Source organism: Poecile atricapillus, chromosome W (genome assembly GCF_030490865.1).
Source record: "Poecile atricapillus isolate bPoeAtr1 chromosome W, bPoeAtr1.hap1, whole genome shotgun sequence".
In the NCBI taxonomy this organism is placed as follows: Eukaryota; Metazoa; Chordata; class Aves; order Passeriformes; family Paridae; genus Poecile; species Poecile atricapillus.
In genome coordinates, this window is record NC_081288.1 from 56819359 (window position 1) to 56835699 (window position 16341).

The 16341-nt window shown below is 41.2% G+C and overlaps 1 protein-coding gene across 1 annotated transcript in view; it reads left to right on the top strand.

Moving 5' to 3' along the window:
• The first annotated feature begins 521 nt into the window (after positions 1-521).
• LOC131592347 (mitogen-activated protein kinase 12-like) overlaps positions 522-16341 on the top strand; it is a 29930-nt gene continuing 14110 nt past the window's right edge. The window contains exons 1-4 of the mRNA XM_058863787.1: positions 522-637; positions 1332-1461; positions 11039-11097; positions 12393-12504. Of these exons, the coding sequence (XP_058719770.1) occupies positions 522-637; positions 1332-1461; positions 11039-11097; positions 12393-12504 (417 nt within the window). The remainder of the gene's footprint in view (positions 638-1331; positions 1462-11038; positions 11098-12392; positions 12505-16341) is intronic.

Consider the following 16341-nt stretch of genomic DNA (forward strand, 5'->3'; position numbering starts at 1 on the left):
AAGCTTACTTTTGGACTCCCAGCCCTACCAGCTACAGCTTCTCGTACTCCTTAACACTTTGATGCAGCAGCCGATGGCACCTCACAGGAACTTGAGCATAAACGCAAAACGGGCCCCCGTGAGGGTTCGCACCGTGGCGGGGAAGAGACGGCCGGGAGGAGTTTGGTCCCCACCGCAAGGACTCGCACGGACAGCGAGAGCCTCGGCACCTGCCTCCCTGTCCGGGCACGCTCGGCCGCCGCCGAGACACCGTGCCCTTCGCGCCCCAGCCTCGGTGGAGAGCTGCCCCAGACGCCGGCGCAGGAGGGGAGGCAGGCAGGGCGCCGCGGGGCCGGGGCCGCTCCCACTGCCGGTCCCCCGCGCTGAGGGGGGCGGCGGGCGGGGCTGCGCGGGGCGGGCGCGGGCGGTGCCGCTCGCTCAGGCCCAGCCCCCCAGCGCAGCCCGGCTTGGCGGCGCCGGCCGCTCCCGCTCCCCTGGCCCGGGCTCTTTGTCGGCGCGTGCCGGTGGGGGTCGGCAGCGCCATGTCCTCCCCCAAGAATGGCTTCTACCGGCAGGAGATCACCAAGACCCTCTGGGAAGTGCGGGACCGCTATCGGGACCTGCAGCCGGTGGGGTCCGGTGCCTACGGAGCCGTGTGGTGAGCGGGGCGGCGGGGGGCAGCCCGGGGGCGAGCGGCGGCGGCCTCTGTCCCGGCCCGGGGGGTGCTGCCGGGCCCGGCCCTCTGGCGTGTTGCTCCCTGCCAACTTTTCCCGGTTGTTGTTCGGACCCGGGCTGGCCCCGCCCGGTGCCGTCGGCCCCTCGGGGGCAGAGGGGCGGCCAGGTGAACAGCGGGGCCGCCCCGGGCCGGGCTGTTCGCGTGTTCCGTCCCTGGAGCGAGCAGAGCCCGGAGCGCTGCCTCAGCCCTGCCGGGGAGCGCTGCCCGCGGCACCCCGGAGCGGCAGCGTCCCTGAAACTCGGGGGGTTGTAGCCCTTGGGGTGGGCCCCTTGGTTTGGCTCTGCATTGGTGGTGGGTTTGGGCGTTTTGTGGGTTTTTTTGTCTTATTTTTGGCTTGGGGATTTTTCTTTCTCCACTCCGCAGATGTTCGTCTTTAAAGCTTTTGATAATTGTCTACATTTCATCACAGAGTCTGGCAGGCTTTAAACGATCGAAATGAGATGGCTGCTGGCGGAGGTGCTTTGGGGAGGTGGTCTGCTCCCGTGGCACGGGCGGCTGCGGGCCGAGAGCCCGGCAGCACGGGGCAGGATGCAGCCGCTGCCCGGTGCTGGCCGGGTTTGCTGGGGTTTGCAGACTTGCTTCGGTCCTTGCTCACCAGACTTATTTTCCCTTAAAGCTCAGCCGTCGATGGAAGAAGTGGTACCAAAGTGGCCATTAAGAAATTGTACCGGCCGTTTCAGTCTGAACTCTTTGCCAAACGAGCTTACCGAGAGCTGCGTCTCCTGAAACACATGAAGCATGAAAACGTGAGTTGTTAGCTCAAATCCACAGCTTAGGCATTCTAAATCAAAGAAAATATGCATATTCGGACAAGGCAGATGTGTAGCTGAATGGAATAATGGAATCTTTCAGCCTGTTTTTTTATCTGCCTATCCTACAAACTTCAATTCACACAAACTAGAATATCCTGTGGGAAACACCACTTAATTTCCATGTAGGAAAGATTGGGTGGGGAACATTAGGACCACAGTACAATATGCTCAGTGCTAGTGAGAGGGATTAAAGACCAGAAATTACAGTCTCCATTACTATGTTCTGTGTGTTGTGGGAGAATACAGAGCACAAATCCATGGGTTTCAGGTGCCAGCATCATCTTTTCTTCTTTTTTTTCTTTCTTTTTTTTTTTTTTTTTTTATTCCCTTGCATGAAGATGCACATACACAAAGCATTTGAACCTTTCAGGCTGATAGTAATGGGAAAAGGGGAAGGTCCGCAAATTATTTAACAAATTCCTTTACTGTGAAGTAGAGAATAGGTAACAGAATTCTGAACATAATTCCCATGTAACATCAAAGAAGAACAGCTATAGAAAGAAGTACTGAAAGTATGATTGGGAGAGAGATTCATTATTCCAATACTGCTTAGGGGTTTCGGAAAAATAAAGAGGAAGTTTGTGCAAAAACAGTATTTATGGAGTGAAAGCATGGATTCCAACTGAGAAGAGTCCCAGGGTCACAGCAGTAGTTTTAAGTGCTGTTCATGAAGAATGTGTATGGGATAAAAAAACCTTATAGTTTGGAGGGAGTTGTTAACATTATGCATGAGAACATAGTTTAAAATGTTAGTTGATGTGGAAGATTAGAGCATACCTCCATTCAGAGGGCCTTCACAAAAAGCTGAGAGATCAAAAGTGAGGATGAGAGAAAGCGGTAATAACAATAACTAGTCATTGCCATTAAACATTATAATACTAATATTGTGAGTACAAACTAGGTTTGTTTGAGGAATAATCTGTGGGCTATCCTGACAGTCCAGAAGGAAAAAGAGCTTTTTGTAGGTTTAAGAAACCGTCTGCTTGTTTTAATCTAAAACTTTTAGTCTGATTACTTCAAAGTAACTGCCTTATAACCACTGCTGCATATGTTTAGGAGTTAATGTTTGCAGGAAACTTCTGTATATGGGCTTTAATACTCTCAGCATTTTCTTTACTGAACTTTTGGGAGCAGAGCAGCCCATGCAGTTGCCAAGCTCCTAACTGTGTCCAGAATTTTGAGATTATTTTTCTTCCACTTCCCAGAATAATCTGTTGGGTAGCATTTTCCACTCTTAGCAGGTTTTATGCAGTGTATGCCCTTTCAAATAATACCCTAGAACTCCACTGTGGGATCAATTAGTAATTAAAGAGTTCAGAAGAAAATGCTCACTGGGGAACCTAAGCACAATCTGTACAAGTTACAGATCAATATATATGAAGGAAGGGAATGATTTACAATCTTAGGAAACAGTGTGGGCCACAGAAAGAAGAGGTTTATGTACTAAGGAAAAGTTTTAGCATGAATTATGGCATTTACTTATTAGAGAACAAAGACGAAATAAATGATCCTGCAGGGATTGGAGGCAGAAACTGACTGTTCCACCCATCTGTGATGAGACTGACATGGCAGTACAGCCATCAAGACAATTCCTGTCTGCCACCCCAGCCTCACTCCCTTTTGTCTGTTGTGTTTGCCGTGGTGAATTAGAAGCAGCAGCAATGCCTTTTAGGATTTTCAGTTCATGAGCTGATCTCAAGGGTACTCCTTTAGCTGTTCTACCCATCCAAAATTAAACCAGAATGGCAGTATTGCTTCTCATTGTGATTTTCAGCCCGACCCTTTTGACCCACAGTCACTCTGTCAAAGAGCTTCTTTTTGCATGTCATAGAAACATAGAACCACAAAATGGCCTGCACTGAAAGGGATATGAAAGATCATCTAGTTCTAACCCTTCTGCTGTGGGCAGGGATAACTTTCACTAAACCAGGCTGCTCAGAACCCCATCCAACCTGACCTTGAACACTTCCAGGGATGGGGCAGCCACAACTTCTCTGGGCAGCCTGTTCCACTATCTCACCACCGTCACAGTAAAGACCTTCCTTCTGTTTATTTGATAGTTAAAATTACATCCAGTTCACTCTTCTGACCTGTTTTTGATTCAAAATTACTTCTGTAATCATGAGGAATTTGATATTGGCTTTTAAGGAAAGTGTGATGTTTTATTTTTTCACTATGATTACCTCTCAGTGGGCCATCTCTGCCCCTCGTAGCTTTCAGGGAATTTTTGTGTTAAGCATACAGCAATACATTATCACAGTTTATTTAACCTTATGCTGTATTCAGAATGATGGAAGAAATTATAATGGTCTGACACATTGTGTTAAAAATAGCAGCTCTGATCCTCCATTAAGATAGCAGAAGATACCATTAAACCTGTGTCTCAGTGATGCAATTCATCAGCATGTCAGTGAAGAAAAATGGAGGAAAATTAATGCTTAATACCCTAGATGACCTCCATTATACCCCCTTTGAGAAATACGGTCATCTTTTTATGTAGAAGGATTGTAGGATGACCAGAAATCCTGTAAAAGCAAATACAGGAGTTATTCTACTGAATTTTATTGGATTTGTATTTTACTTTGTAGGGAAGCTAGGTCACAGGTCAATTTGCTTGTGTATTCAGGCATTTTCAGGAGCTGACTGGTTGCTGGCATACCACCTTTCATTAGACCTTTGCTCTCTGTAAGGTCTCTCAAGTAAATGTAGTGAGGCATATTTCTATGTAGACCATGTATTGAGGAATGTTCCCATATAAACTGTGCAGACTTGATCACATGGGACTTCTCATCAGCCCTTGGCAAACAAATCCAAAGAAGTGTGGAGGGCCAAGGGACAGAGGCTGTGTGTGAGGAGGATGAGACTTGCCTGTTAAGAGATAAATTGGTCTTTAATGGCACTGGTATGATTTTTTTTTTTTTTTGGTAGGCCTTTTAATTTGAGAGGACACGGGATGTTTCCAGAACTCCATAAGCTGTTTCTTCTACTAAAGAAGCAGTCTAACCCAGATCAATTCCTAAGACATTGTCAGAAAGAAAAGTTTCTTTCCAGTGGGATATGCTGCTAGATCACTCTGCAGCTGTATAAATAGCTGGTATATGGAAGGGCATGGTATGGAAATGAGGAATAAACACAGTTAAGGCAAAATGAAGAAAGCACTTCTTGGAGTTGTTTTTCTCCTTCATATAATCATGCTAGTTTGTAGTATTCATCCTACTACAGCCTTAGCAGCTCTTGATTATTTCATTCACATCTGCTGAGTCTTGTACAGAGGAGCAGTCTTTTTACCTTCAGGAAATATTTTCCATTAGTGCTGCTTCTGTTCCATGTTTCTGTCCATTTTGAGTTCATTTGAAATGAGGACCTTTAAAATTTACCTACTATAGCTCTGGCTTAAAACCAAAAGCAGTGAAAATATGTCCAGCGTAACTTTGGCCCTGGCTTTAGCTCTCAAACATTTGCATAGCTCTACATTTGTGTATTCATCTGCAGTTAATGGAGATGTCTGTGTATGCAGAGTGAAACCCAGACAAGTAAGTGGAGGTGCAGAACCTCTAGTTTCTTTTGGCAAACAACTTGGATTTTCTTATACATTTGGACTGTAAGTGATACGTTGATACCCGCTTTGTTGAAACAAGTGCACAGTTGTTTGCAGTGGTCCAGCCCTGGTGCTCTCCTCACCTTCAATTTGTTTAGAGAAGTTTTCAAGCAGGAATGCAGAATGGCTGTCAAGGAGAGATGGCAGTGGTGAGAGGAAGAGAAGAGCAATGGCTCATGCTGATGGCTCGTGTCAGAACAGGGTGGGGTTTTTTTCAAAGTGTGGTGTTTGTACATAGGTATATGCCTATGTGTACATATAGGCACCCACGGGAATCCTGATGCAGTTCTACCAGTTAAAGTCTGTATGTGTTTCTGGTGTAAAATTTTGACAAATGCCCATTAAACATTTCTTGGGTCAGTTAATATTCTACAGATGTTTTCACTTCCTAGAAAGTCTGTATGTAAGAGGCCACTGTACCATTTGTTTAAAGGTACTCTATATTATGCTCTCATTCATTGCTCAGAGTGGAAATTATTCTCTGGTGTATTCCCACATCTGAAGACCAGTGTGTGTTTTGCATCATGAAAAGCATGTAGCATTTTCTTCCCCTTTGGAAGGAATTAGATATTCAGCAGACACCAAGTTATCTGTCTCTTTGCAGTTACATTTCTGAGGATTGTACACTTTTAGGTTGGCTGCTTTTTAATTCTGTTTTCTTTTTTATTTTGAAAAAATAAAAAGAGTGTCAACCAGGGGAAGAATTAGTTCCAGAGAAAATAGTTGGTCACACTATGTTCTTGCTTGAGAAAATCTTAAATCTGTCACCTTTTGCAGTTCTTCTAGCCTGACATGAGCAATGAAAAGCAACAGCATCTGCAGTGTACAAAATCAGACCAACAAGGGAGTTGTAGATGAGTGATGCCGTAATGGATGAGAGCGTGCTCACTATGTTAGAAGAGGTTTCCTGCAGCAAGTCCTTCAGGACTGCACCAAATAAAAATTCGCATTCTTTGGGTACATATATGCCACTGAAGTGCATATATTTCCTGTTTGGAAATGGCAGATCTCCTTATTGGTCCTTACGAAAGCAAAAACACAGTTATAACTGGACAGTTTATTGCTGTCAAAAATTTGTAAGGGAGAAACACTCCTGCCTGCTTTTCTGCAGGCTGAAAGCACATCTAGGGAGCTAACAGGACACTGTAGTAATTTAATTTTGGTACTCAAAAGTCAGTAAGTCAGCATAGTAATTTCTGCCTATTTTCCTAACTAGACTAATAGGTGCTTTATGTAGGCTGGGCTTCAGCTGGTAGCCATTTATTCACACTCAGCCTTGGGTACTGGTAAAGCAGACTAATGAGCTCATTCCATGAAATGGAAATATGAAAAGCAGCACTGAAACCCAAACTTTCTCTTTTGATTGCCATCCAAGCTAGAGATGAAGATGAGTCTGTCTGCAGGATTTGAATCTGTCCAGTGTTACATATGAATCCTTTGAAGGAAGAGTGTGATGCTCATGGGTATGGCTTGTGAGTGCCAGTGTGCTGACTGGCAGGAGAAAAGGAGGTCTTGCAGGCATCTCTTATCTCTGTGAAGAAGAAAGGTGACTGTTGTCCAAGCCTTGGCATGAATAATAAAAATTTTAAAAAGATTGAGAGTTCTTAGTGTAAGAAAAGGATGCAGGTGCCCATGATGAGAACAGCACAGGAACATGAAGTTAATCCTACAGAAAATTTAATGTGACATAATATGTAGTTCAGCAAGGCTCTCTCTTAAGAAATGTGCTTCCATGTTTAGCCTGAGTGCTAAAGCCACTCAACTTCATTGTGTTTTCATGCATAACATCTTCAAGAGAAAGCAGCACTTAATGTATGAGAGATGTAACCTACATTACTTATTAATTTATACTAGATTCAGGTTTTTTCTTGATGTACTGCTGCTTATATCAGAAACTGTCTTTTACAGTAATGTAATGCGTCAGTTCTTGAATAGAAGTAATCCAATACATCAAAGTGCAGGGGAGGGTAGAGGTAATGAACTATTCAGCATTGTGCTTTGCTGTTGGAATAGTGTTTGGAAAAGAGGTCATCTGAGAAAGGAAGGGCAGAAACCATACCAAAACCATACCAATCACCATACCAATGTGGACCTGTTATTTATCTGTTAACAACAGTAAAGTTGGTGAGTGTGGTCAGGGGACACACACAGTAGGGTTAAGAAAGGCTGGAGATGCTGATACCCAGCCCCTGCTGGCTTCAAAGTAAATATATTGGGTGAAAGCATACCTGTGGAAAACCAGTTAGACCAGTAGATGCATAGTTTTGTGGATTTGCACTTCAGCCAGATGGAGCATCCCTCTTATGAAGACAGACTGGGAGGGTTGAAGTTGTTCTACCTGGAGAAGGCTCTGGAGGGACCTTAGAGCAGCCTTCCAGTACACAAACAGGGCTACAAGAGAGCTGGAGAGGAACTTTCTACAAGCACACGTAGTGACAGGACAAGGGACAACAGTTTAAACTGAAAGATGGTAGATTTAGATTGCACATAAGGAAGAAATTCTTTACTGTGAGGGTTGTGAGGTACTGGCACAGATTGTTCAAAGAAGATGTGGATGCTTCATCCTTAGAAGTGTCCAAGGCTGAGCTGGATAGGGCTTTGGGCAGCCTGCTCTAGTGGAAAGTGTCTCTGCCAATGGTAGGGGATTAGAACTACAAGAGCTTAAAGGTCCCTTCCAACCCAAATCAATCTGTAGTTCTATGGAAGTGACACAGTATTACACCCTGTCCTTGAGATAAAATCTATTAGAGTACTTCAGTGCAGGCTGAAGAAATCCAGGTTATATTTAAGTCAAATGTACAGTAGATGTATTCTTTGTGGGCTTATTTATTTGAGACATTGCCTCTTGGCAGAGTTAATTGGGGTAAAATAAGGTGCTGAAAGGCAGCACTGCTGTTGATTTCCACAGATTTTTTCATTACCATTGCAGAGTGTACTGGGTTCATTCCTTAGCTGGGCTTCCTTATCTGCTGGTGTCAGTAATTGTGCTGGTTAACACCAAAAATATATTTATAGAAGGTTTCACAGATATCTCTGTTACATTTTATATAGCAACACTATAAAAAAAAATTATTCTTTTCATTGTTTATGGCTTTTATTTTAGTGCTGGAACATCAAAAAGTTCCTTACAAATAATTGAGAGGTTTCAAACAGAAACAGGATTTTCCATCATATTGTAGGGGAGGGAGTTGACTACACTTTGTCCATTTCTTTCCCTTTTCCTGAACAATTAGCTGGAGTTGTATCTTCTTAGAGGATTTATTTTGTCCCATATTTCCTTGTGCTTAATATTGCTGCAAAAATCTCTGGCCTAAATGGAAATATGAATGACTCTGCTTCAGCACAGGAAAATAATCCTAGCCACAATTATTAAATAAAGATCACTGAGGAAAAGGAAATTAGTCCTTCACTTTTATTTTAAAATTGATTAATTATTAGTATGCCTTATTATTTTGGACACCAAGATGGATTTCAGGACTTTCAGAAAACTTAGTTTGTAAAGCAAGAAAGTGTTGTGAAATCCTTAGGATATTTCAAGAGTTTCCCGGTTCATTATTTAAAATTCCTTTCTTTGGGAGCTGAGCATTGGTCTTGGTGGCTTCATTCACTGTAGAGGATTTGAAGCAATGATAGGTTTGTCTCCATAAGTTTTCAGCCTTACCTCAGCAATAATGAGCATCAGGCAGCATTAAGTAAGTACCAGGAGCTCTGTTTACTTCAATAGATGTGTGTTAGAATGTTAGTGAACTTCATTAGTGAGTTTTGGGGTTGGTATGTTCTACATGGAAACATATTCTTCATGCTCCTGTGTTTCACTGGGGTGCCTGATAATGCCTTGGTGTACAGATGCATATAATAGAGCAGCCACACTATTTGATCCTCCTCTGTGTCCCTTCTCATTGTGGTGTCCCACTGTCTTTGAATGTCATCACATTCAGATGTGATGGAGTTTATTTTCTTCTGGTTCTTGCCTAGGTATATGAGGGCATGGAAATACCTGCTCAAGGAGAACAAGTAAGACTTTTGAGAAAGTGGGGGTTGGTAAGGAAGGATGCATATTAAATAAGATTACTGCTAAAATGTTAACTTCCTTCTTCATATATGTACATCTGAGGAGAGCATAAAACTTCTGTGGCTCTGTATGCTCTGTGCCTCTGTTTGTGTACACACACTGCCTTAGGAAATGCCTGTAGAGCTGTGTTATACTCCACTTTTGCGGAGTATATCTTTGTAATCCTGTCCTCCTTTCTCTCACTACCTCCACAGAGAAAAGGAAAACCTAATGTAAAACTGACATAAAAAAGAAAATTCTTACTGTAATGTTAACGCTAGAGGTATTACGTCAAATAATAACCATATCCTCTGTGGGTTTAATTATTGTTTTATAGTACTTATTTTTCTTTAATTAGTTTCATATAACCATCCCAGGTAAATATTAGTAGTGACTTTTTTGAAAGGTATATGTGGCTACAAAGAAAGGGAGTTGTGATTTTCTGCCTTCATTTTTATTAGTTTTTCTATCTTCTTCATCATTATGACATTCTGATAATATCCAGACTAACCAGAGTAGTCTGCCCTTAATGTGGAAAGACTAAAAATATGTGCATTGAGGATTTAATTGTGGCTGGGGATTTAAAGCTTTAAATAATTTGTCTTTTTCTTGCATTTCCCCCCTCCATTTCTGCTCATGCTTCTCTTTAGTTTCACTTTTTTTTTAAAAGATAACTGATTTGGATGAGTTCTTGATATACAATCTAATGTCTGTATGGCCACAAAGATGGGGTTCAACAAGGTTATAAAGCTTATTAGTCTTTTAGCTTGCTTCTAGCAAAGTCCTGCACAGCCTCATGTTGCTAATAACAGCAAAGTTGTGGGTTCAATCCCCCTCCAGGCCATTCACACAAGAGTTGTACTTGATGATCTATATGATCCAGCTCAAAATATTTTGTGATTCTGTGACATAGCAGAGTGCACTTGGGAAACACTACAAGCACTCTTGAGGCTTGGTAGTCTTCCTCTGATGAGACAGAAATGGTCATGAGTTAGCGGCAGGGGTAGAAAAGAAACTCAGAAAAGAAACAGCTCAAAGCCTGTGTTATTTAGGCACTGCCTGTGTTAAGCAGCATCTAAACTAAAATTTGGCTTTAGATCATTCCAGCTACTTATTTTTGAGCATTGAGTTCTGTATATTTAATTTTCTGGTGTTCAATGGGCTTGAAAGAAGCATTGGTATTTAGTGTAATGCACCCAGTCAGTTTGTGTAGTTCTCCCAAAAACTATACTAATAGGAAAAGCTGTGGTGGAAAATCCATTTTACAAGATTATTATTTCTTTGTTCAGTGATAGAATGCTTTTGTTTGACAAAAAAAAAGCTCTTTGGAGAACCTAAGGTATAAGTCATAGTAAATCATATAAAGTCCTTGCTAATTTTCTCTCAATAAAAAGTTTAGTTCTTCTTTGGACTTCCAAGAAGCTATTGTAGTCTATATACCTAAATTACCCTGTTACTGAAATTAGAAGATATTTAAAGTGCACTTCATTGATAATCATCAGACTGAGCTAGGTGGAGAGCACTTAAAAGTGCTTCATATTATAAACTGATTTTTCTGGTTTATTTTCAACACTTCAGTAGTTAAAGTGATAAAACACTGTCTCCCCTTACATAAAATGGTTAGCCTCTGAACTTGTAGTTCCAGTAGATACTTATATTTTTTATCACAGGGTAAAGCTGCCATCTGACTTATAAAATCTAACACAGCAAATCCTGGCACTACTTTAGGTATTCTTTCTGCCATGTTTATGCCTGTAGCTAATGTCTTACTATATTTTGGGTTATATTTTTTCACTTACTAGGTAATTTAGGCTTTATTGTGCCAAATCAGCCATTAATTTTATTTTTTTCTTTTTTTTAAGGTTATTGGAATTTTGGATGTATTCACACCAGATGTAACACTGGAAAAGTTTAATGACTTGTAAGTTCCAAGTTATTTGTTTTTTGGAGCAGAACATTGTTGCTTTGCTTTTTTAAATAGAGAATTTCAAAATTGTTGCTTCATGGACTTTCTTTTTCTGAGTTTCATCTTAATATGACTCTTACGTGCAACTTTGGTGGGCTGGAGTTTCAGATTGTCATTTGAACCAGTTTACTGTCTTGCAAGGTGTGTATTTCTTTCAGCCCTTAGTAAATGGCAATTCAGTGAATTCCCTAATCCACCATACAAATACTGATTTCTTACCCTAAGGCCCGGTTTGCTCAAATGGTAGGACGATTCTTAACCCAGTCAGGTAGGCTGAAAGTTACCCCTACTACATGGTATATCTCAGTGGGACCCATCCAAATTCAAGGATCAGTTCAAAAGTGCTGGTACTGCTGAATTTTTTAGTGTTTGCCTGCATTGTGGTCTGTTGTGCCCTGTGACTGTTTCCCCAGTCAGTGGTCCAAACAGCACCTGATACAGGTTGTTTCTACCTCATCTCCCTGACCTTCTGGTAGCATCTCTTACACAAGATGCTTAACATGTCTGCTGATTGTATTTACTGCTACAATTCTGGTGATTAGAGTTGCTAGAGAAAGAATGCTCAGAAATCCTTTTGGGCTTGATGTAGGTTTCCTGTGTTAGTAGAACTGTTCTGGATTTTATCTAGTGTATCTATGTTTCCTAAACAAGCTTGTGTATTTATATGTTAACAAAGAAAGCTGTCTGACAGAAAAATTTAGAAAATGAAATATGGGAAACATGGAGCATATGTTCATATTGATCACTGAGCCAAAAGGAATGTTGTCCGTATTGTCTATTGTGCTAGTATTTTATACAGCATATGTAATAGAATGCACATGTATATGATGAGCATTGAAGCACTGTCTTTTAAATGAGACCCTAAAATCATCCTCCAGATTTTGCTAGTCTAATGAGGTGGTTGTGACTATGAGATCATTGTCTTGCATGAGTGTGTTAGTTTTCTGTGTAGCTGTCTTTGATATATCATGAGGCTTTTGGTCAGTTTCTTTCAAACTAGTTCTGATAACTAGCAAATTTCCATAATCCGTGACAAAACTGGGCAGTACCTCTTTAGCACAATTAGATAAAAACAGATGGGCTTGGAGGGTAGGAGAATGATGTTGATAGAATTGTTTGGTAAATGGAATGATCCATAATTTAATACTGTAATTGAACTATAATATACAATTGTTTAAATTTACATGACAAAGTTAATCAAGTTAATCTGTATAGTTTTCTTTCCTTTTTTTGTTTTGTTTTGTTTTAAGCTACCTCGTCATGCCATTTATGGGAACAGACTTGAGTAAGATAATGAAGCATGAGAAATTAACTGAAGACCGAATCCAGTTCCTGGTATATCAGATGTTGAAAGGCTTAAAGGTTTGCCAGTTCTACTACTATTTTGATTTCACAGCCTTTATTTCCTAGTAAACAGTTATGGAGAGCTATAAGTACTTGTAATTTAGTAGCAGGATAAAATTTATCTCACCTAGTATAGTAAAAAATATGTATTAAATCTAAATCATTATAAGTGCTATAATTCCTATTTTACAAATGCAGGAACTAAAGTCAGGTAAACTAAAGCCAGGTTTGGGGGAAATTTGTTTAAGCTGGAGAAAATTCACCTCTAATCTGGACTTTGAATGTGGAGTTACAATTTCAGTTTTATAATTAGTTCCCTAGTCACAAAGCCATGTCTTAATAAATGTTGTCTCAAGGCCTGCGTAAGTGGAGTGGTCTGTTTAAGTTGCAGGTAACTGTCTGGGAAGAAGGTTTCCAGGAGAGGCATGCTATTCACCAGGGATGAAAAACATCATTTGTGCTAGCTTTACAGGCAAGCAATATGTGAACTGTAAATAATTAGCTTAGGTTGAGTGTAATGGAAAGGATGAATAATTAATTTAATTCCAGTGAAATGGCTTAGAAACATAGTTTGGTCCTAGTGACATAAACTATATGACAGAGGCCAGCAGAGCAGAACTTGCGGCCCCAAAGGTTGACACTGAAGTGTGTTGGATAAATGTGGAAGACAAATGGAGCAACTGTGTATGGTTGACATACATGGGAGGAAAACGAGCAGGAATTTATGAGGATGTATTGGGCAGGTTCATGGCAAGGTTTGTTTGTTACTGAAGCCTGCAGGAGTGGCTTCTGTGAGACGACACCAGGAACTGCCTCCATGTTGGACAAAGTTCCAGCTGGCTCCAAGGCAGGCCCACTGCAGGCTAAAACTGAGCCCATCAGCAGTATTCATGGCATGTCCGTGGTAATAGATTGAAGGAGGGGTAAAAAAATGCTGTCAAGTGGCTGTGAGAGGGGAGTGAGAATATATGAAGCAGTGCTGCAGGCACCAAGGTCAGTGAGGACAGATTGGGAGAAAATGCTACAGGTGCTGGAGTAGAGATTCCCAGCAGGTCATGAGGACCATGGTGGCGCAGATTGATCCTCTGCAACCCATGAAGGAACACGACAGAGTAACTATTCACGCAGCAGCCATGGAGGACCCTATGCTGGGGCCCAGGGATGTGGCCTAAATGAAGCTGCATCCCACAGAAAGCCAGGCTGAAGCAGGCCCCTGGGAGGTTTTGTGAAAAGACCTGTGGCCCATGGGGGACCCACACTGCAGCAGTCCACTCCTGAAGGACTGCATCCTGTGTAAAGAACACATGCTGAAAGAGTTCATGAAGGACTGTCTCCTGTGGGAGGGACATAAAAATAAAAGCAGTTACATGGCAACCAGCTACCAGCAGGAATTCTGAGATAGTAACTGTGATAGATCTTCCGTAAGAAGTGGTTTACCTGAATAGTTTCTTACCCCATGTTTTTGAAAGTACAACTGTACTTACTCAAAATTACCAGCAGAAAATAAAATATTATTCAGCTACTAGGCTGTTTTGTCACTTCTTACTACACAGCAAACTCTGGAGAACAGTCTTTACTGTATCTCTTCCATTAAATTTTGTATTCTCATCCAACCATTTCAGTCCATACCTAGCTGGAAATATTTTTAAGAAATAGGAATGGTCCAGTGTTTGAGGCACATTCTTGTAGCCTTCAAATCTTGTAGATTTCCTGTGCTGGGAAATGTGTTAAGCTGAAAGCAGTGTTGCTAGCATGCAGACAAAAAAGAAAATGAGTCAGTAATTTGTTTATTCTTTTACAGATATCAGTAATTTAGCTATTTAAGAAAGGGTTAGCCAAGTTTTGCGTGAAAATCTTGTACTTTTTAAGGTCTGCTGTATCAGGGTTAAAGACAACCCATCTGTGTTTACTTGGATTGCTTTTTTGGCAGGGCATGGGCAACAAACATACACTTTAGCTGGCATTCAGTAGAGGCATTATAAGGGAAAAATGCTTGCAGCACCTGGGAAAGGGGAGTATGCCATTGTAGATCTTTGTGGTAAAACTCAGCTTCTCAAGCTTAGCCTCTCATTTGTATGATGGCTTTGTTGTTAACCTTTCAACTTTGATGGAGTCTATTCTGAGGAGGTTCTTTTTGTGTTAAAGATGTAACCTGCAATATGCATTTGTCCTTTGCAGAGTGTATAAGAACTTTATGGTATCTGTATTTATGTCTGGTCAAAGGCAAGAAGGCTGTTCATCATTTTTGTCACATTGCACATTCTACTGTAAAAACCTGTTTACATGTGACAGTTAAACGCATGTAGGAAAAACTCTGCATGACTGATGTACTGTGAAGGGATAAGGGAGATTTTTGCTAAGCCCCCAGTTGTTTCATGCAGGCTTCATGTCTACATTCTGTCTGTAGGCTGGTTCTGGACTGATTGTATACAATGGGCTTAACAGCCTCGCTTTTAAAAAACCTGTATGAATTGAGGTCAAGACTGAGTTCATGAGGATTTGTATCTATTCTTCAGGCTTTGCTCTGCAAGTCGGTACAGTTCTTTTTTGTCAGTTCTTAACATTTTACTGTCTTTTTACTACAGAGAATGAAATACTAATTTTCTTTCTTTGGTGAGCCTTGTAATTTATCAGAATTCAATGTGATGTGCCACCCCTTAAAAACAATGACGTGGCTCTCCTTTGTTTCCTAGTCGAGCCTTAGTCTGGCATTAAATTTTACTTAAGTGCGAGCTTGCATCTTGGAAGGGCTTTCATAATTTTTTTTTGTTCTTGTTTGACAAAAAAGCTCTGTATTTTCTTAAGAGTACAGAAGGCAAGCTAAACACAAATGTCTGTATATGTAGGTGGAAAGAGACTGGAGCTTTCAGTCTTGGGTCCCTGTTCTGCAGGAATGCCAGCTGGGCTCTTGTTCATAGAGGTCTGGGGGAGGTGGCTGTCAGTCCTGTCTCTTTATTCATAGTGCATAGAGAAGGGGCAGACAGCTCTTGAGCCATACAAACACCTGTTCACGCTTCTTTTGCCATAGTTGTGGTAAGATGTACCTACTCTAGTTCTCTCATTTTCTCATCTCTATTTACTGTCTTTTGTTCACGTTTATGCTGGATTTTTTTTCTGCTTCTCTGCTTTCCCTTCCCCCTCTGACTCATTTCCTCTTCAGTTTTTACTTCCCTGCCAAGATGCTTTTCATTTTCATTTTGCATGTTGCCTAGAACACATTCTCCTCAATCTTTGCTAATTCCCTTTTGATTAGCTTTTTATTTTGTGTAGAGATTACATATAAAGAAAAGAATGCTTAAAACTTAGATGACTGTTGTATGACTTCTTAGCATGATCTGAAGCTTGCATTCCAGGATTTATGTGTGCTACCAGGAATCATCTTTCAGATGGAGCACAGAAGCTCTCTGTGCTCCAAGGCACTTCAGTTGTGTTAACTGGGTTCTTGAATCAAATATGGTTCAGGTGAAGTGGTGAAAACACTGTGAAGGATATGCCTACTCTGTTGTGAATTGTTTTGCCATGTTGAGAATGACAAATCTGTCAATAGATGGATAATTTAATGAGTAGAACAAGTAAGAACAGGATCCCATTTCAGGAGGCTATTGAACAGAAATGGAAAACTTTCTGAATGAAGACTGGCATAGTTCCAGTGTTGCTACCTGCCAGGAGATTATGAAATGCAGTTAAAAAAATACTGCTGTTGTTAAAGGAATACTGCAGTGCAGCCTCAGTATTTCATCTTACAGAAAGGCTGATGTGTGCATTACCATCAGGAATAACTGTAGTTTCACATAATCTCAGCAGTGTTATGTTAAGAGGAGCATTAAGAAAACATAGAGCTTTCCCTAAAGTGTT